Consider the following 20,873-nt stretch of genomic DNA (forward strand, 5'->3'; position numbering starts at 1 on the left):
GAATTTGATACCTTCCAGAAATTATCAATGTGTGATTAGGTCAAAATAACTGCCTCAATAAAGCCAATTAACATACTTGTATTTAATCAAAATTATCCCCAGAGATATCCAAGACAGAAAACATACAGAAATAAATCTAGGCTTTGAAGCAATGTCCCATAGATATTAACTTATGCTTAATTTATTTGGATGAAGATTCATTGCTTTGGAATATTTTATTAATTGATGCATTCACGATAATAATTGAATATCCTAATATCTTTGTATTTATAATAAACTGTGCCCAATAAACAAATTGTAGTTACGAAGTTTAAAGTTGCCATTGCACCTTACCTGTCTCCTTCCAACGACTAGGTTTAAAGTGGAAAGCCAGTTTACAACACATTAAGTGTCCATGGAAACAGTGGCTTATTAATGGTCTCGTGCCCAGATAGAATGGCACAATTTCAAAAAATCAATCTGAGCACCATTTAATCTATGTCATGTTCAGTAAAGTAATTAGCTAACACTTAGTCTGTCATGCAGATGAGTGTAGGTGACTCTTTTCTGCAATGCATAAAATTTGAGATATTAACTAATGCCCTCTGGTAATTTCTCTTTAAAACCTGGCAGTCAGTGTGATGATAGCATTTATCGTCTATTCCTAATTGCCCAAAGGGCCGTTAAGAATCAAATACATGAGAGCATCACCACCTGCATGCTTCTCTCCAACCGATCCACCTTCCTGACTTGGAAGTACGTCACCGTTCCTTTGCTGTCACTGGGTCAAAATCCCAGAACACCCTCCCCATCAGCGTTCTGGATGTACTGACACCAAATGGATCACAGCAATTCAAAGCAGCAACTCATGACCACTTTGTCAGAGGCAAATACGGACAGGCCATAAATGCTGGTCTAATCAGTGACGCCCAACATCTCAAAAAGTGTTTAATGTGGAGAATGAATTTGCTAATACTCCTCAAGCAGGTTTTCAATTTTGTATTTTTCCATCTGGAACCTGCAGCCCATTTTTCTGTGTGGAATTGATAGAATGTGCTTCTCAGATACTTGGGAAAACTGAGAATGATTTGGATGATTGTGCAGACTTGATAAAAATAGGACTGCTGCATTTGTTCCCCTTAAAATTATGCATTAATAATTCTGTTCTAATTGATATTTGAGAGACAATTTAATGTCAATTGACACTCTACCCTGCATGTTTGATTAAAAAAGAATCCCTGCCTGCAACCATTTCCAGACTTCTATAGGTTTTGTGCGACTTGTATATTTCAATAAGATCACCTCTCATTCATCTAAACTCTAAACAGATACAGGCACAACCCATCGAATCTTTCCTCACAAGATGATCCCTTTACCTCAGGAATCAATCAAACGAACCTCTTCTGACCTGCTTCAAAAGCTGTTATATCCTTTCTCAAGTAAGGAGACCAAACTGTATGCAGTACTTCATTTTGGAGTATCACCAATGCCATTTACAGTTGTAGCAAAACCACCCTATTATAATACCGTATTCTACTTGCAATAAACAACCATGTTTCATTTGCAGTCCTAATCTCTTGCTGTACTTGCGTACCAGTTCTCTGTGGACACATATATATTTCTACACCAAAGAGCATTCATCTTTATGTAAATAAATGGGGCGGCACGGTGGCTCAGTGGTTAGCACTGCTGCCTCACAGCGCCAGCAACCTGGGTTCAATTCCACCCTTGGGTGACTGTTTATGTGGAGTTTGCACATTCTCCCCGTGTCTGTGTGGGTTTCCTCCCACAGTCCAAAGATGTGCAGGTTAGGTGGACCGGCCATGCTAAATTGCCCGTAGTGTTCAGGGATGTGTAGATTAGGTGGGTTACAGGGGAATGGGTCTGGGTAGGATTCTATGAGGTTTGGTGTGGACTTGTTGGGCCAAAGGGCCTGTGTCCACGCTGTAGGGAATCGATTCTATTCTATTCTATAACATATTGCTTTTCTATTCTTTTTGCCAAAGTGGTCATCGTCATATTTTCCTAGATTATACATCATCTGCCATGTTTTTAACCACTCACTTAATCAAAGTCCCTTTATAATATTTTTACATGGCTGTCCTCCTCACAACTTATTTTCTTAGCTATCTTTTGTTATCAGCAAATTTAGTGACTTTACATCCAGTTCCATCCTTAAGTCATCAATATTGATTGCAAATAGTGGAGCCCTCAGCACGAAGCACTGTCACTCCACTGGTTACATTTTGCGAAAGCAGATATGTCCCATTTATCTCTAATCCTTGCCTATAGCTATCAATCCTTCATCCATGATCATGCTACCCCAACACCTTGAGGTCTTACTTACAGTTACTGTATAGTAATCATTGATATGCCACCTTATCACTACTTTATCATGCAGAGAATCCTACAGTACAGAAGAGGTCCTTCAGCTCATCGAGTCTGCACTAGTGTCATTTTCCACCACTTAGCCCACAGCTTTGAATGTTATGAAAGTTCAAGTGCCCTTCCAAGAACTTTTCTTCATATAAGGTTGTAAGGTATCCTGCCTCAAATACCCTTCCAGACAGTGTATCCCAGATTCCCACCACCATCTGAATGAAGAAGTTTTCCTCAAATTTCTTCCATACCTTCTGCTTCTCACTTTAATTATGTCTTCTTGTTATTGACCCTTCAATAAAGGGGTACAGTTGTTTCTGATCCACACCATGATCAAGTCCCCCTCAGCCTTCTTTGCTCAACAAAAAAAAAACTGAACTTATCCAGCTTTCCTGCAGAGCTGAAGTGTTCCAGCCCAGGCAATATCTTGGTGAATCTCCTCTACAACCCCTCCAGTGCAGTGATGTCTCCCAAATCCTTCCTATAGTGTGATGACCAGAACTGCACAGTAATCCACCTGTGGCCTAACCAAATTCCTGTACAGCTCTAACAAGATCGCCCCGCTCTTATACCTTTGCCATAACTGATAAAGGCAAATGTCCCATATGTCTTCTTAATGACCCTATTAATCTGGCCTGCCATCCTCAGGCATCAAATGGACAAGCACCTCAAGATCCCTGTTCTTGAGTTTCCCAGTATCTTTCCATTCATTGATTATTCCTCTGTCTTGTGCCTTCTTCCAAAGTGCATCACCTCACAGTTATCAATGTTAAATTCCATCTGCTCCCCATCTGCTCATCTGATCAATCCATCTATATTCTACTGTAACCCAAGACTTCCTCCTCGCTGTCATCCACCAGCCAATCTTTGTCTCATCTGCAAGATTACTTATCACCACTGCACCCAATCCTCACATTTTCTTCTATATCGTTTATATGTATCACAAACAATAAGGGTGCCAGCACTGATCCCTGTGGTACACCACTGAACATTGTTCTCCAATCATACAAACAGCATCTACCATCACATTCTGTCTCCTACCACGAAGCCAATTTTGGGTCCAACTTGCCATGTTACCCGGATCCCATCTTTATCAGACTCCCATGTGGGACCTTGAGAAAGGATTTGCTGAAATTCATTTAAACTACATCATTTGCACTAAGCTCATCGATGCACCTGATCACCACCTCAAAAAGTTCAATCACATTTGTTAGGCATAACCTCCCTCTGACAAAACGATGCTATCCCTGATCAAATCTTGCCTCTATAAATGGTAATCAATTCTTTTCTTCCACATTTTCTCCAACAGTTTGCCTGGTATCCTTTTATAAATGCAATTACACCATATCTACAGGGTCCCCTTTATTGCCATTACTTGCTACTTGCTCAAAGAACTCTAATAAATTAATGAAGTATGACTTTTCCTTTCACAAAACCATGATGAATCTGTCTGTGTTAAGATCTTTTAAGCTAAAACCTTGTTAATAATACATTCTAGCATTTTTCCCACAGCAAATGTAAGGCTAACTGGCCTGTAATTTGTCCACTTCCTGTATCATTCCTTTCTTGAATACAAGAGTTAAATTCGCTGTTTACCAATCTGACAGGATCTTTCCAGAATCAAAGGAATGTTGCAAATTACAATCAATGCACCTTCCATTTCTGCAGTAGTTTTTAGGACTATAGTATGGGTTCCTTCAGATCCAAGTAACTTGTTAACCTTTAGGGATTATTTTCCTCAGCATCCTAACCCTGGTGATTGTAACTGTTTTATGGTCCTCCCTCCATTTCACCTCTTGATTTGGAAGTATATCTGGAATATTATTTGTCTTCCACAATGGAAACAGACAGACAATCTCTGTTAAGCTCTTCTGCCGTTTCCTTTTAATGGGTACTTCAAAAACAATATTGCATTATTTACTGAATTGCAAACCTTTATCAAGTGAAATGGAATATCTGAATGTAAAGATGGCTACCTGTAATAACTAGAAAGGACCATTGTTTAATACAAACCAAAAGAACTGCGGATGCTGTAAATCAGGAACAAAAACAAAGTTGCTAGAAAAGCTCAGCAGGTCTGGCAGCATCTGTGAAGGAGAAAACAGTGTTAACGTATCGGGTCCGGTGACCCTTCCTCGGAACCAAGGACCGTTGTTTACTGTCGAACAGCAAAACAGAACCACTACTTGTGATGTACATAGGTTAGTCCCGGGCCAGGACAGACAGTTCTAGGTCTGATTTATATATTTGTTTTTCTAATCAATCTGTTCAGAGATGCTATTACACACCACTGGGTTGGGCAGGACATGAACCTGGGCCTCCTGGCTCAAAGCTAGGGACACTATCACTGCACCAGAAGAGTCCCTGGGCCTGCTTTTGTTAAATTCAACCCATTCAGAGATCATATGACACACCTTCAAGGGAAGGCGATGGCCTCGTGGTATTATCGCTGGACTGTTAATCCAGAGACCCAGATAACGTTTTGGGGACTGGGTTTGAATCCCGCCACGGCAGATGGTGGAATTTGAATTCAACAAATATCTGGAATTAAAAGTCTAATGATGACCGTGAATCCATTGTTGATTGTTGGAAAAACCCATCTGGTTCATTAATGCCCTTTAGGGAAGGAAACTGCCATCCTTACCTGGTCTGGCCTACATGTGACTCGAGACCCACAGCAATGTGGTTGACTCTTAACTGCCCTCTGGGCAATTAGGGATGGGCAATAAATGCTGCCTGGTCAGCAACGCTCTTATACTGTGAACGAATAAAGAAAACAAAACCTTTGTAGCAGATGGGATGTGAACATGGGCCTCCTGGTTCAGGGGTAGGCACACTGTTACTGTGCCACAGGCACCTTTTGGATCTGCTAGTTTTTTAAAAAAACAAAACCTGTTCAGACATGTCATGGCACACCTCTGGAGCAGGTAATATCAGCAGAAAAGTCCCCGAGCCAGAGTGAATCTGTGCGAATGACAGCACCGTGTGGTCCGTGTGTAATTAGGTCACACTGGCACAGCATGCAGAGGCAGCGCTGAAGCCAAAGTTCTGCACATCTGGTTAAGTGAGGCACTGAGAATCTAGGAGCAGAGGCATGGGCTGGTGGCAGGTACAAAGGTCATGAAAGTAGTGCTGGCTGTTCAGCTCCTCATGGTGGGCTTGGGAAAGGCAGCAGCTATGGGCTGTATTTCGACTGTTGAGTCAGAGTGGTAAGGGCACTCACATCACCGAGCACTTCACCTCGAACTTCACTCAAGGGTTTACTCGTTAGGCTATCCTTTCTGTTGGAGTGATGTGGCACAGCCAAACAGATAATCTACGTGCCTAGCGTCTACGAAACACAGATTAAGTAAAACTCGACATCATTACTAAAACTGGACAATAACATTCATCATTATCAAATCAATTTTGAACACAGAAGGAAACTATGGTAATTGAAAGCAGAGTTACTAAAGGCCCGTATTCCAGCAGTTCGTGGAATAGATGTTCAACATTTTGGCGAGACCTGGGAACTCACTATTGTCTACATATCTGACAATGACAAATTTCAAGGTGAAACAACATTGAAACAAACCATTATAAACATTTCAGCAATTATTTTTGACAATTACAAGAACCTGACTGTTAAAATGGTTGCTCTCTGAGCAGTTGCAAAGTTGCAACTAATACTTTTACCCCCACATCAACTTGTGGTAAAGGAAATATTTGTAAGACACCGCTTGTTAAAAGAAATAAAATGCATAATTCAGGAATGGAAAGCACAGTTGTATACTTAAAAGCAGCTCTGATCTTAAACTGTCACAGCTCTGACATGGACATTACACCTGCAGGAATTGCTCCCCATTGTGTCGTGGCACTGATGAACAAAACATTATTGGGACACACCGCATTGCAGGTGCAAGTTCATAACACGGAGCATTTGTAGATATTTTTAAATCAGCCTTTTCAGATGTATTATGACACACCTCTGGAACTTGAACCTGGACCTTCTGGTTCAATGGTGAGGACACTATAACTGTGCCGCTTGAGCCCCGCCATGGAGCATTTGTATGCTGAGATGCTTGCACATTTAACATCAAAATGGGTAATACTTCTAAAACACATCAGCGCTGCAGCCTGAACCAGCTGTGATCATTTCATAACCTTCATTGTTTTTGGTGTTTGGTAAGAATTTCATTCAGCGAAGAGCTTGATGCTCAATTTCAAAAGCGGTCAGTCAGTTCTGTCACACTTTGACTGCTGTATTTAACTACGTTTCAAGTGAGGAATCTCTTTCTCCCTGCCAGCCCCTTTATGTTGAGTGATTAAAAAAAACTTCTACTCACCCATCCTTGGAAAGCATGTGACGGAAGAAATCATTTGCAGCAAGCTTTATGGCCTTTTCAGGTGTAACTAAGGTAAGATTCACAGCAGCGCCTAGAGTGATGTAGATGGAAGAGAAGAAAAGAAAAATATTCCAGTTATTAAAAACACTATGTTCTTTCTAAAGTTCCAACTTACGATCAAAATATGACAGAAATATGGAGCGTAAGGGTGCAAACTGAAACTGTATACAGTTTTTTAAACTTCTGCAACTCCACAGTGACAACTTTTAAACATTGCATGAAAGCAGTAATTGAAGGCAGCAGACTGCAGAAGCCAGAAATAGAACAAGGCAATGTACAGTTAGTAAGGGAAAGCTTTGGAAGGGAATGTAGTTCGTAAATGAGCTGTTCAGTGTTAAAACATTTTATGGAGGGACATGCATTCTGACTCATTACTTCCTAAATGACACTGTATACTTTCAGCTTCTTTCTGTTCAAAGAATGATTCCACGCTAGCAGGATATTAGCCAGCAAACACATTTAAGTGGCAGCACCCAATCTGGTACATGAACACAGAATTAAAGCAATTTTAGACTGCAAGTATGAAATATGTACATTTAATTGTTAATACTTCTAAGCGTTTTAGATAAATAAACAAATATGTTAAAAAAAAGGTTAAATGATAGTTTAGCTCCAAACTGCACAAAGCATTTGATTGTCAGGACTGTCATCATTCCAAATTTTCATGCTTGCCTCATTTTCAACTCTTAGTTAGATACAGACCTAGAAACGAAAATGATAGAAGGAGGGAGAACAATATTGTGCTTCAATTTTCCTCCTTTCACCAATTGACAAACTTTGCCAAGTACAGCAATGAACATGAGGGAAAGCTGCAAGGATGGGACTTCAGTATTGTTTATATAAACAAGGCAAATTATTTCAACTGCCCTATGGTTTAAAATAAACTGGTTAAGAATATACGTATATTTCTGTATAGCCTTTTTCAACTTTTTGTTTAATCCTAGCAGAATTAGGTACAACACTTAAAATTACTGAAGTTACTGTCACTCTGTTTGTTGGAGCTGCTGAACTTCATTACGAGACTCTTAACAGTTTCACAGCACAGCACAGCTCGAACTGGGCTGGTCCTGATATCGGACTATAACACCGACTTTATAAGTTATGTAAAATAGATAGAAGAAACTAGGGCTACTCTCAATTGGAAAGAGATGGTTTGGAGAACCAGTCAGTTTAACTTCAGTGGTGGAAAAGCTTCTAGAGATAATTATTCAGGATAGAATTAGGAGTTATATGAGAAAGGTGGGTTGATCAGGAAGAGTCAGTATGAATTTCTAAAGGGGAAATTACGCTTAACTAACTTGCTGGAGCTTTTTTGACGTCATAACAGAAAGGCTCAACGAGGGTAGTGCTACTGATGTGATGTATATGGACTTTCAGAAGGCATTCGACGCATTGCATTACAACAGGCTTATGAAGCAAGGTATAGGTCAGGGAATAAAAGGGTCAGTAACAACATGCACACAAAATTAGCTAAATGATAGGAAAGAAAGTAACGGTCAATGGATATATTTTGGGCTGGAAGGTCATTTGCAGTGGAGTTCCTCAAGGGGTCAGTATTGGGACACTTGCTTTTCCTGATATATACTAACGATCTGAATTTTGATGTACGGGGATAAATTAATAGTTTGCGGATGACACAAAATTTGGAAGAATCAAACTGTGAAGAGGACAGCGTGGAACTCCAAATAGACATTAACAGACAGCTGGTAGATGAGTGTCAATGCAGAGAAATGCAAGGTCATGCATTTTGGTAGGAAGAACATTCAAAGGCAATTTAAAATAGGGGATGCAGTAGAGGTGTTTATGTGCACAGATCATTGAAACTGGCAGAGCACGTAGGGAAAGCAATAAATAAAATATAGCATCACTGGTATTACAGTAGGGGCATAGAGTATAACAGCAAGGCAGTGATGTGGAATTTGTACAAGACCCCATTTAAATGTCAGATGGAATATTACGTACAGTATTATGTACACATTATACGAAGGATGTGAAACACTAGGGAGAGTGTAGAAGCAGTTTACAAGAATGGTTCCAGAGATGAGAAACTTTAGTTCTGAAGATAGATTGAAGAATTTGTAGTGTTCATCTTACAGAGAGAAAGGCTAAGAGGAGATGTTTTCAAAATTAGAAGCATCTAGATAGGGAGAAACTGTTCCTGCTCATAGAAAGAAAAAGAACACAAGGGTTTGGATTTAAATAGCAAGTGTGAAGTGAGGAAAACCTTTTCACTCAGCGAGTAGTTACAGTATGGAATGCAATATCTGGAAGCATTATGAAGGCAGGTGCAATTGAGGTGTTAAGCAGAGTTCTGGATGATTGTTTGGATAAAAATAATTTTCAAAGCTATGGGGAAAAGGCACAATGGGCTGGGAGGCCTCCTTTTGAGCCATAACACTTTGGTAATTCTGTAATTTGATAAAAGCATTCAAAATAATGAGAAGTCTGGACAGATTAGAAATGGAGAAACTGCTTCTATTGGCAGAAAGGTTGAGAATCAGAGGACATTAATTTATACTGATTGCCAAAAGAAACAGAAGCATTATATGGAAAAGCATTCTTTAAAAAAAAAATCACAATGAGCAGTTAGGATCTGGAAATAGCATGCTCATGACTGTGATGGAGTCATATTCAATAATAGCTTTTGGTGACCCATTAACTGCCCTATTCCCACCTGTGGCCTCCATAATCTAGAATGGGATTGATGTTCTACAAAGATCACATGATAATGGAAAGGCTGGATGCATCAGAGAGTCTTTTCCGGTCCAATTTCTTGGGAAAAACAGGACAGGAGGGAAAAGGGACTTAGCGAGTCAAAGAAACTTATTGAAAACCTACATCTGCTACTCCCTGGTTCAATGTACTGCTGCATCAAGACACGATATTCAGAGGGGTTCCAGACCAGAATGTCTGTCAACTGCACAGGCGTCAAATTAGAAAGTTCCTGGAAGGCAACATTCTGGAAATGCATTTCAAAAACAACAGGGACAAAGCAATCTCTGTTGCACAGCAAGCTGCTGTGACTCATTTTGAAGAATCCCAAAACAACTTTAATCCTCTTCCAAATTAAGCGCATTAGAATTTTAATCTTAAAAAAAAACTCAGGTTATACAGCAAAAATGTACTGGTCTTAAATCAGAGTCACTGTTAAGGGCAACAGACGTATTAGCGGAACAAAAAATGCAGAGAACATCAATTCAAATCCCATTCTTACAGAAAAATAATTTAAATTTACTTTGAAAGAAATCAGCAGATAGGTATCTAGAATGAGTAAAACTGAGCTTAAGGCTATCAGGTTGTTGTAAAAATCCAAGTAGTTCAGTAACCTCCTTTAGGGAAGGAAGCTTGCTGTCCCACAACAATGTGGTTAACATGCAACTTTCCACAGCAGCAGCATCACATAATACTCAATGAGATCAACCAGGGTAGCGATGTCTAGGATAAAAGGAAAGCATTTTTGAAGTGAATATCTCATTGGGAACTTTTTAAAATCACAGACTCTTAGGGGGTAGTGTGGTCACAGAAGCCAATTGAGCTTCGAAGTCCTATGGCATGGCGTGGCTTGTCAACATCATGCGATTAGGGGTCAGGAAATTCTTCACAGCAGAGAAGATACAACAGGATGAACAGTCAGTTACAAACATGTGTTTGTAGCTGGACATGGAACAATATGGTAGACAATATGGAATTTGGAGAGCCAGTGTCTCTCACATACTGTTAGACAAGAATGCATTCTATGGTGGAGAGGGTGGAATTTTTTACAGTTGAATTCAACACTCTAACTGGAATTAACTGGTGTGAAATGTGATCAGCTCCTTTTCCACTCTCTATTCTCTAATGCATAATGTTATAGTAATTGGATTGGGGAATTCTCCTTTGCTCACAACAGGTAACAAAAATACTGTGAACAATTTCTTGGTTTATTGATTCTTAGTCTCTCTTAGATTAGTGCACGTCAAAAGGAATATAAAGCACAATCATCACCGCGTGCCTCAGCTATTTCCCCTCTGTTCTTTCAATGGTAGGGTATATGAGGAACAAGGAAATAGGAAATCACACAGAATGGAAGCTAAGGACGGGAAAAGACCACCCTCATCATCAGTCAGTCAATAATTGGTAGAACAACCAAATCAAGCAAATGATGGAAATTGGGTTATTTCCTGCCACGATGTTGTTGAGTTTTAGCAAGATCCACTAGTCGCTCACTGATGGATGACTATTTCAATACTGTTAACAATAGCAAGAACAAAATGCTGTTCGGAAGTTACTATCCAACCATGAATTACAAATGATGGATTCCAAGACTATTCATCCATGCTTCCTTTTCTCAGTTTGCAGCTTAAAAAGTAAACTGTCCAGCTAACTTCGAAGTCTTGCAATGAGGCTTTACTGATGTGGAAATACAGGACCCAATTTCCATCTCAAAATGTCACCAAATTCATTAACTCATTCGAGAAAACTCTGTTTGCCTTCCAGACAGGAAGATAAATTAGAAGTGATGTGATGATGAGGCATTGCTGGAGGTCCTTCAGCAGTTAGTGCAACAAATACGGGGATTGTGAAGGTTTGGAAACTAGTTTTCAGACCGGTCACAGGAGAGATTGGAGAGAAAACAACAAAAAGGGGTTTGCACTCTCACATTAACAAAAAATGTTCATATGATGTGCCATAATCAGTTCCATTACATTACATGTCATATTTGAACATTTTTAAACAACTTCCCTTTTTCATGACATTGACACTTCAATTTTTAACCAGTCCTTTTGGATTGACAAAAAGCAATTCCCAATTTAACTAGACAAATACAAAATTTTCAAAAAAAGCTCTTGAAAAACTTTGAATCATTTAACCTACTGGGGACTGGTGTTTTTGTGCTTCAGCAATTCAGGGATGCCAGATGGCCTGAACCACTTGAAGTGTAATTTCCAAGTCATGTTCCAAGCCATCTCCAACAAAGACATATATCACTGCTCCTATAAATTAACTAATATTATGGGTTCAAATCCCGCCATTGATAGTGGAATTTGAATTCAATAAAGAATCTGGAATTAACAGCCTAATACGACCACAAATCCATTGTCAATTGTCAGAAAAACCCATCTGGTTCACTCATGTCCTTTAGGGAAGGAAACTGCCATCCCCACCCAGTCTGACCTACATGTGACAAACCAACAGCAATGTGGTTAACTCTTAACTGCCCTCTGGGCAGTTAAGGATGGGCAACAAATGCTCGCCTAGCCAGAGGCGCCCACTCCCGGTGTGTAAATGTAAAAAAAAGTCAGCATTTTGATTTCCCTCACACCACTGTGGAGACATGCTCATTGCAAGGATGCCCTGCAGTGTTCAGAGATGAAAGCCCATCACCTGAGCAAGACAACTTGGACTGGGCAAAAAATGGAACATTATCATCACTGCCCATAACCCAAGAATGACTAATTGCTGCAAAAAAAAAACAAGCGTTAAAAAATGATCAATGCAACAGTCTAAAATGTCACTACTCCATGAGATGTACCTTCTTATTTAAAAAGAGCAAACTTCAGACATGGGCTTAAAACAGCTGGATACACTAAGACCATCAACTTTGAAAAATGTGAGTAAGCTCCATGCAAAAACACCCAGTTAGTAAGAAAATGAGCCCTGTTCCAAAACTATCCCTTCACCACACCATACAAAAAGCATTTATTCAATACTGCCATTCTTCCCCCAAGATAGGGTATTGCAACAAGGTCTTTCATTATATGCATTTACCATACCATTAAAAGTGGCACTGGTCTTTTGAGTGCCCATATTTTCTTGTTCTCTGAAAGAAAACAAATAAGGTATTTTCACATCTACAATTGATGACTTCCTTTTTAATAACTCTGCATACATTTCCCAATTGCATATTCATATAAAAACTCAAGTACCTTTAACAAGGAATGAAACGTAAACTTCATCAAAAAAAAGATTATAAGCAATGACTAACTTCAATATAATTTCAAACTGAAACAGAAATCCTGTCTACATGCAATGTGGTAAAGAATACCCGAGTACAATACTGACTGGTACAGACTGCAATGGTTCAGGTTCACACTGTGCTGAATTACCTGAACTCACCTGAGGTCGAGGAGATTAATGCCAACACTTAGACTGGAGGCAAATGGGGAGGAGGAATCAAGCTTGCAAGTGACCCCTGATAGAAAATTTCAAGCATACGCTCATTGGGCAAAGATACGAATGGACTGGAGTGTGAAATGTCCCATGACCTGGTGGTTAAATCTGTGGACAAGGAAGCTTACAATACATGCTGGAGGGTGCTTTGTTTCTTTGTAACTGAGTTACCTAGAATAGTACATCACAGGAACAGGCCCTTCAACCCACCATGTCTGTGTCTACCATAACCCTCTTCTAAACTAATCCTAACTGCCTGCACATGGTCTGTATCCCTCTATTCCCTGCTTGTTCATATGTCTAAGTGTCTCTTGAACATTGCTATCCTCTCTGCTTATACCATCTCCCCTGGCAGCACATTCCAGGCACCTCTGTATTAAAAACAAACTATCCTTGCACATCTCCTTTAAAAAGTTTTCCCCGCTCACCTTAAACCTGTAGCCCCTAGTATTTGACATTTCCACCCTGGGAAAATGACTCTGACTAACCACGCCATCCAAGCCTCACATAATTTTATACAATTTTATCAGGTTGCTCCTCAGTCTGTGACACTCTAACACAAACATTAGTTTAAGTCAATATTTTCAGGAAGGAATATATATACATTTTCATAAATAATATAAAGCTACAGGCTTTTATATTGCACTGAATCACGTTTAATGTCTAAAGCTGCATCTAGGAACTTGGTTTCTTCTATTACTGCAACACTCCATTTACTTGAACAGTGATTCTGTCTGTGCTGGCAGCCTTAACGGTTCTTAACTGTTGTATTTCCTTTCCAACTACCAGTTGGCCTGAGGTTGATTTGATTTTGATTTGATTTATTGCAGTCACATGTACCCCTAAGTACAATGAAAAGCTTTCTTTTGTGAGCAGTACATAGCAAACAAAGACATACATATTGTTGAGAGTTTAGACAGAGCGAGGCGTACAAGGTTACAGCTGCACAGAAGGTGCACAAAGCAAGATCAACAAATATTTCAAGTTAGAGAGGTCCATTCAGCAGTCTCATAATGACAGGCAAAAAGTTGTTTTTGAACCTGTTGGTGTGTGTGTTCAATCTTCTGTATCATCTGCCTGGAAGAAGTTGGAAGAGAGCATTACCAGGGTGGGAGGGGTCTTAGATGATGCTGGCAGCCTTTTCACAGCAACAAGAAGTGTAAATGGAGACCATGGATAGGAGGTTGGCTTCCATGATGGTCTGGGCTGTGCACACCACCTTCTGTAGTTCAAAACAATCTGGGCAGTGCAGTTGCCATACCAGATCATTATGCAACCGGACAGTGTGCTTTCAATGGTATATCTGGTTGTGCGGAGATGGTGGCATGCAGCATGCAGTGGGATGTGGACAAGATAACTCATTTCAAGGACTCAGTTTCAGTTGAGGAGATCCTCAAAATGTTTCTTGCAACAATCGCTCACTGGCTGTCTGTCCTTGATGAATGCCATTATGTTCTCGAGTCTTGGTGTGATACATCTTTGGATGCTAGAACTGTGGACAATCTTGACTGCTGTGAAGGATCCATGCATGTTATGACTGTACGTAGGTTGATGTAACACTGTGCTCATTCTGTTCGACATCTATTCCTTAAGCCACGCAATTTTTTTTGTCCGACCCTGGTCTCACTGGCTGTAGGCCTGCGTTCTTTCCCTCAGATATGGGTGGTGTTTTCAGGAATGTCCTGGATTTGTGATTTGATAGGAGCTGGATCTCCTGCTCATTTTCATCACACCGGTACTGATGTTTTCTGGCAGAGAAACTCTAATGTCTTTGCAGGCGCTATTTACAATAGACTGAAGGACAAACCAGGTGCTATGGACGTTCTGTGATTTCTGGTCATTGAGTGCAACCAAGTGGGCTGAGGACTTTTGAGTCCATCAGTGTTGAAGTGCCTGCAGCACTGCTGCTCGAGGATCATGGCTGATGAAGAAAGCAGACCAGATTAGGAAATGGTCAGTCCAGCAAATGTCTGCTTGTGACACGGTGGAGATGATGTGGACATCGTTGCAATCCCTTGCTCAGACAATGATGGAGTCAAGGTGGTGTCTGCAGTGTTATCTGTATTTGTTGTTCTGACAAAATAGCATGTTTGTCATAACCAGACCAGACCATATTTTATCGATTTTGTCAGGAGTTTAATTCTGTCGCAGTTGCTTTCCCGATGCATGCTGATCATGCCTTTGCAGAGTTTTGCATCCCTCCTGCTCTGGTATTAGAGTCCCCAAAATGAATCAACCAATCTCCCTCTGGGACACAGAACAAATGACTGATCAGGGCTGGTGTAGAATTCCTGTTTGGTTTCATCGTTGGCCCTAGGGTTGGGGTGTCTGCGCTGATGACTGTGGTGCACTGCTTCTATGTTAGGGTGAGCTGCAGGCTCATTCATTTATCCCACATGTAAAAGTCAGTCCGCCATCTTGCTCTTTGAGCTGACCTTCTTTCTGCCCATCATGTTTCACTCTATAAGCAACGTCAGTGTCATTGTTCCAGGGTTGCTGAGTGGCAACTGACTTCTAAGATTCAGGGTCTTTTGCTGTTGTGGTTATCCATGATGGCCCTGATCCTGGTCCCAAACTTCATTTTGAGGGTCTCTTTACCTGGCTCTTTTACTTAAGGTGGTTGCTGCACACCAACTAATACATGGTCCTGGTGGAGAAAATCTTTTATCCAGTGACTGGAAATAGCCGAGCTTTGGGATCCGAGCCTGCAGGATGCCAGAGAACTGCTCTTGTTCTCTCCCCGGTGTTCTCGAGGTTTCTCCTACTCCGATATGGGACACCACACACATGCACACACACGTCCCCACCACGTGCTTGATATTTCCCTCTCTGATCCGGATCCTGTGCAACTTAATATCTTGGCAATGTTTGGATTCTTTTAGACTTTTCTATAAGTCACAAATACACCTCGTCAATATTTCCCTGTTAACCCTGTAAGGCCTCTGCCTACTTCATAATTTCAGAATGCATGGCTTTAGATTTTGTTTTATCTATCTGCACCTGATGATTGATCAGTTATCTCTGCAAACCCTGCTGAGTCCCCATCCTCCACTATACGAAACACTCCTATTTTCGACAGCCCATAAAACCTGAGATGAAGCTACTGATATCCTGTTCTCAAGTCATTTACTGAAAAACACTTAATCTAACACCAAACCCTGCAAATCTCGACTAACCACACCCCACAATACAAACCACTTAGATAAATCTTCATCTTTGATCATACAATCAGAGTTTTGTCCCTCCACCAGCAATACATCAGCAGCAAGGTACACCACCACAAGGTGCCAAGCAGCAACTCACCAGAGCTTCTTCAACAGCACCTTCCTAGAAGGACCAAGGCAGCAGATATTTATCAGTAACATTAACTGCAACTTTCCCATCAAACAACACACCGCCCTGACTGGGAAGAATATCACCTCTTTTTCACTGTTGTGGATCCTGAAACTTTCTCCCCAACAGCTGGTAGTGCGGTGCGGTGTGGTGCAGAGTGTTGTGCCGGTGTGTGGTATGCGTACGTGCGCATGCATCTACACACCATCACCTCAATAGTTCAAGACAGCAGCTCAACACCATAATCCCAAGGGTAATTAGAGATTGGAAATTAATGCTGGCATAGTAAGTCAGAAAGATATCTTGCAAACAAATAAATGTTTTAAAAAATTTAAATTTTCTCATCAGATTGAAATAAATACTGTATCTGTTAGGTTTCGGAAATTTTCTATGAGGTACATGTGCTATCACTTATAAAAGGGAATAGGACTGGCATGGTCTTGACAGACTACAGCTTTAGCTGTAACTACTTCAGCCATGTACTGATGCTGGAATGTTCATATCTCTGCATGCTCAATGACATGTATAAGAGCAAATGGACTTCAGAAAAACCAACCAACCTCATTGGTGTCTAATAGTCTGATTCTCCTGTACAATAAAGTCACAAGAAAAGCTTCCAATCCAAGGTCTCTGTAGTGAGGACATTCAAGAGAAACATCATCACACAGTTGAAATCCATTGGCACTGAAGCAAAGCTGCAGATTCCAATGGAGTTGGCTCACATAACATGATAGACTGCCTCTAGTAAAGCGTTCTCTCCAGCAAGACTGCAGAAAAGCCACTAAGGAACTCTTCCACCTTGCCAGTCATAACATGCAGAATACTTTACAGACAGACTCAAGTGATTTTTGTCGGAAATCATGCTCAAAGGGTACTCAACTCTTAAAAGCAAGCACTTAGGAGGCCAAGTCCCTGAAAGTCTGTTTAAGGATGGAACTGAAAAACAATTAGAGCTACTAAGTTCCTGCTCCTCTGTTACCATCTTATGTTTGGGCTGCAGCTGTGCTTGAACTTGAAACAGTCAGGTCTGAAATAACGTAGGATGAAATGGTTTGATCTTGGTCACTGTGACTGTTTATCAAGCCTATGAAAAAAGGTTAAAAAATAAAATTGCAAATTGCTTATTAACATAGTCTTCACACAGTCAAATGACATGTAATGGCTTTGTGTTTGTGTACACCCCACAAATGACTGAGTGCAGAAGGTATCATAAGTAATAGCCCAAAATTGATGGACGCTTCCAACTTCTCCATTCCACTTTCCCATAGGCAGTTTGTTATTCACCAAAGACTTTCCAAGAGAGTAAAGAAGTTGAAATTGCAAAGCATCCTTCCGATACAAATCTTTACAATTTTGTCTATGTTTTATCTTGCTCTGTTAGCAAAGTAGAAGACTTGAAATGGTGCAAATTTTAGGCACATATGTCATGACACACAAGAACACATCAAAGTCCATGTGTAGAAGGTGCATTTCAAAAACTTAACATATATTCTGCAAAGATTTCAACACAAAAACAGTTTAAATTGCAAGTTGCAAATAATACTTGTGCACTGTCGCAGCAAGGTTATCAATGGTAAACATTCAAAAGTACAAGTTATCAGAAATTACAGAAAAAAGGAAGACACAAGACCATGCCTGATCTACATACCAGGTGAAGACTTTAAATAGGTGACACTGGAAACCAGCAGCTAGTGGAGGGTAGCAAGGTATGAGGTGATGCATGAGCAGAACTACTGCAGACCATGATAACAGGAAGCAAAGATTTGAATGGGTTGTGGTTTATAGAGGGTAGATGCCAGGAATTTGGCAAGACTAATGCTGCAATAGTAGAGTCGACACATGACAAAAGGAATGAATCTGGGTGTCAGCAGCAAATGAATGGAGGTAGGGACAAAGGACAGAGCGAAAAGCAAACAGTGTTTGTGTCAAAGCTTGAGGGATCAGAAGCTCAGGTTTGAGATCTAACCACAAAAGCAGATCAGAGGCTGGGCATTCTGTGGCAAGTAGCTCACCTCCTGTCTCTCCAAAGCCTGTCCTCCATCTACAAATACAAGTCAGGAGTGTGCTGGAATGCTCTCCGCTTTCTGGAATGAATGCGGCTCCAACAGCATCTTCCAGTACAAAGTAGCCCACTCGATTGGCACTCCGTCCATCACCTTAAATAATTGCTCCATCCACCACCAACACACATTAGCAGCAGTGTGAACCACCTCCCAAGCCAGTAACATCTACACCAAGGAGGACAGGACAGCAAATGCACGGGAACACCACCGTTTGCAAGTTCCCCACCAATTCTCAAATCATCCTGACTTGGAACTATATCATTGTCCCTTCAGTGGTATCACGGCACTCCCTCCCTAACAACGCTGTAGGTGTACTTGCACCAGACATCCTGCAACAGTTCAAGGGGGCAGTTCACCACCACCTTTGCAATGAGATTAGGGATGGGCCAGAAATTCTGTCCCTAACAGAAAACACTCAAAAAAATGGAATAAGATGTTTTAACCATTTTGGTACAGCAACCATAAAGGAAGCCGACATCAATCCTAAGTGGTAAGGTTACTGACGTTGGACAGGGATCTTCCCAATTTCTAGCTGGTGAAAACAGCAGTTTGTTACAGACTAGATATCAAACAAAAAGTCTCATGACAGAGACACTGCAGAAAGACAGCATTAAGTCACCTGTAGAACCTTATCCAATGCCTCCAGATGATACTGGCAATTGGCAGTATGTTGATGAGGAATCGGAGGGGCAAGAACAGCAACTGGATGACTCCAAAAGCAAATGATTCAGAGTTACAAGGAAACTGAATGTTCAAGATGCTTGGGTCATAATTTCACAGGCATGTGTGGAATGGAGTGGAAGGTTTTGTTCAGCATGGTCAGCAGAGGGGTGTTGGACAAGGTTACACTTTCAGAGACACCAAGGAATTGACAATGCACCAGTTCTCAGTCACAGAAAAAAAAAAAGTCAGGAAACTTTTTGTTTTGCATTTTCAGTGCTGAAATAATTAAGTATGAGACTATATAAGGGTACTTTTACTGTAGCAGCTGCCACCTTCATTTTCATTGGATGCAGGTCTTCTGGGACTTTGCTGACAACATTCATTCAACCAGAACATACTCCTGCCACATGTTTTGGAATACTCTTCTGGGAATAGCACCCTCAGTAACAGCCTTCTTTGTCCTCCATTCAACAAGAACATGTTCAGTGAACTCAGGTGTACACATGGGAAAACAAACTCTCAGGTTTACAGGAATGCTACAACCTCAATCAAATTCCCTTGGGACTCAAACATGACTGACATTTGACAGCTGTTTGAACATCCCATCTTGGAGCCTGCTATGCACTGGTAAAGATAGATCACATTAATCAGTTCATCTATGTTGATGAAAAGTTTAGGGCAGAGCAATTCTACAAGAAAAATTAACAAGACATTTTGCATCAGGTCATTTCCTTTCCAAATTATAGCCCGGAAGAATTATTTTCTGTTTTTACACAAGAGTTCAAAATTGCCATCAGATAGAGGCGTAAAACTGCATCAAACTCAAAACTATATCTTGCTTTAAACTGACATTTTCTTGGCTGCCAAAGCAAGTTTCCTCTTCCTTCCTGGCTACATGGTGTTTTCATCAGGCCTTTTTGCAGGCTAGAAAGATCTCAGGCACAAACCACACATATATCTCTTTGGAGATCAGGTTTGTAATTGTTTGATCAGAGGAAATTTGAATTTCCTTCCCCATGCCATCTTCAAGTGCTGGTCTGGATTTTGGAAGCCCAATAAAATGCATCTCCTTGGAGAGTTCATGACAACCATGGGAAGCCTGCTGATAAGTGTGGAACATTCTAACAAGGTAAATGTTAGATGCTCTGCCTCTGAGACATCACTATTAGATGCTGCATTGTAATGCAAAAGTGTTTAAATATAGTTGATTGTTGGTTTCTGTCCTGCAAAGGTACGTTGACAATAGCGCTGCGCAAATGTTGACATGCATGACAATAGTTTTCCCAAAACAGGAAGTGCCATACATGTTCAAAACTGTATAAAATGCACTGGCAAATTCTCCTGCCATGTTTTGCACTGAGCTTTAAATGTACAGATATCTTTTCCTTTGAAAAGAAATTGCCTTGCAATTGAACATATTAAAAAAAAAATCTGCTCCACTCCACTGACTGACAATTTGCATTGAAACGGAAAAGAAACCTTCAATTTTTTTCAATTTCGAGGAGTCTGAAGCAAAAAGCAAATGTTTTGGTAGCTCTTGCCTTTGTGAATGCATAGGTAAGTTCCACAACGTAACTGAGTATACACCAATGACATCGCTATTTTAAGGGAGTGACTGACTTTTTAAAAACATTTAATAACATAATCTGACTTGGTTATTTATTTCAGCAACTTAATGGTTACTTCAGATTTTTTTAACCCTCCTTTTTGGGACTACAGATTGTTTGTGGAATCAACGACAGACATTTGAATGGGAATTTTATTAGACTATGACAGGCTTATTTTCTTTTCAGAGATAGCAGGAACTGCAGATGCTGGAGAATCTGACATCATAAGGTGTAGAGCTGGATGAACACAGCAGGCCAAGCAGCATCAGAGGAGCAGGAAGGCTGACGTTTCGGGCCTAGACCCTTCTTCAGAA

At 40.6% G+C, this 20,873-nt stretch overlaps 1 protein-coding gene across 1 annotated transcript in view; it reads right to left on the bottom strand.

Moving 5' to 3' along the window:
* Positions 1-20,873, bottom strand: part of LOC109912099 (mitochondrial glutamate carrier 1) — a 147,097-nt gene that overhangs the window by 68,792 nt on the left and 57,432 nt on the right. The window contains exon 5 of the mRNA XM_048607286.1: positions 6,684-6,774. Within this exon, the coding sequence (XP_048463243.1) occupies positions 6,684-6,774 (91 nt within the window). The remainder of the gene's footprint in view (positions 1-6,683; positions 6,775-20,873) is intronic.

The sequence above is a fragment of the Rhincodon typus genome, chromosome 17, assembly GCF_021869965.1.
Source record: "Rhincodon typus isolate 14 chromosome 17, sRhiTyp1.1, whole genome shotgun sequence".
Classification (NCBI taxonomy): domain Eukaryota; kingdom Metazoa; phylum Chordata; class Chondrichthyes; order Orectolobiformes; family Rhincodontidae; genus Rhincodon; species Rhincodon typus.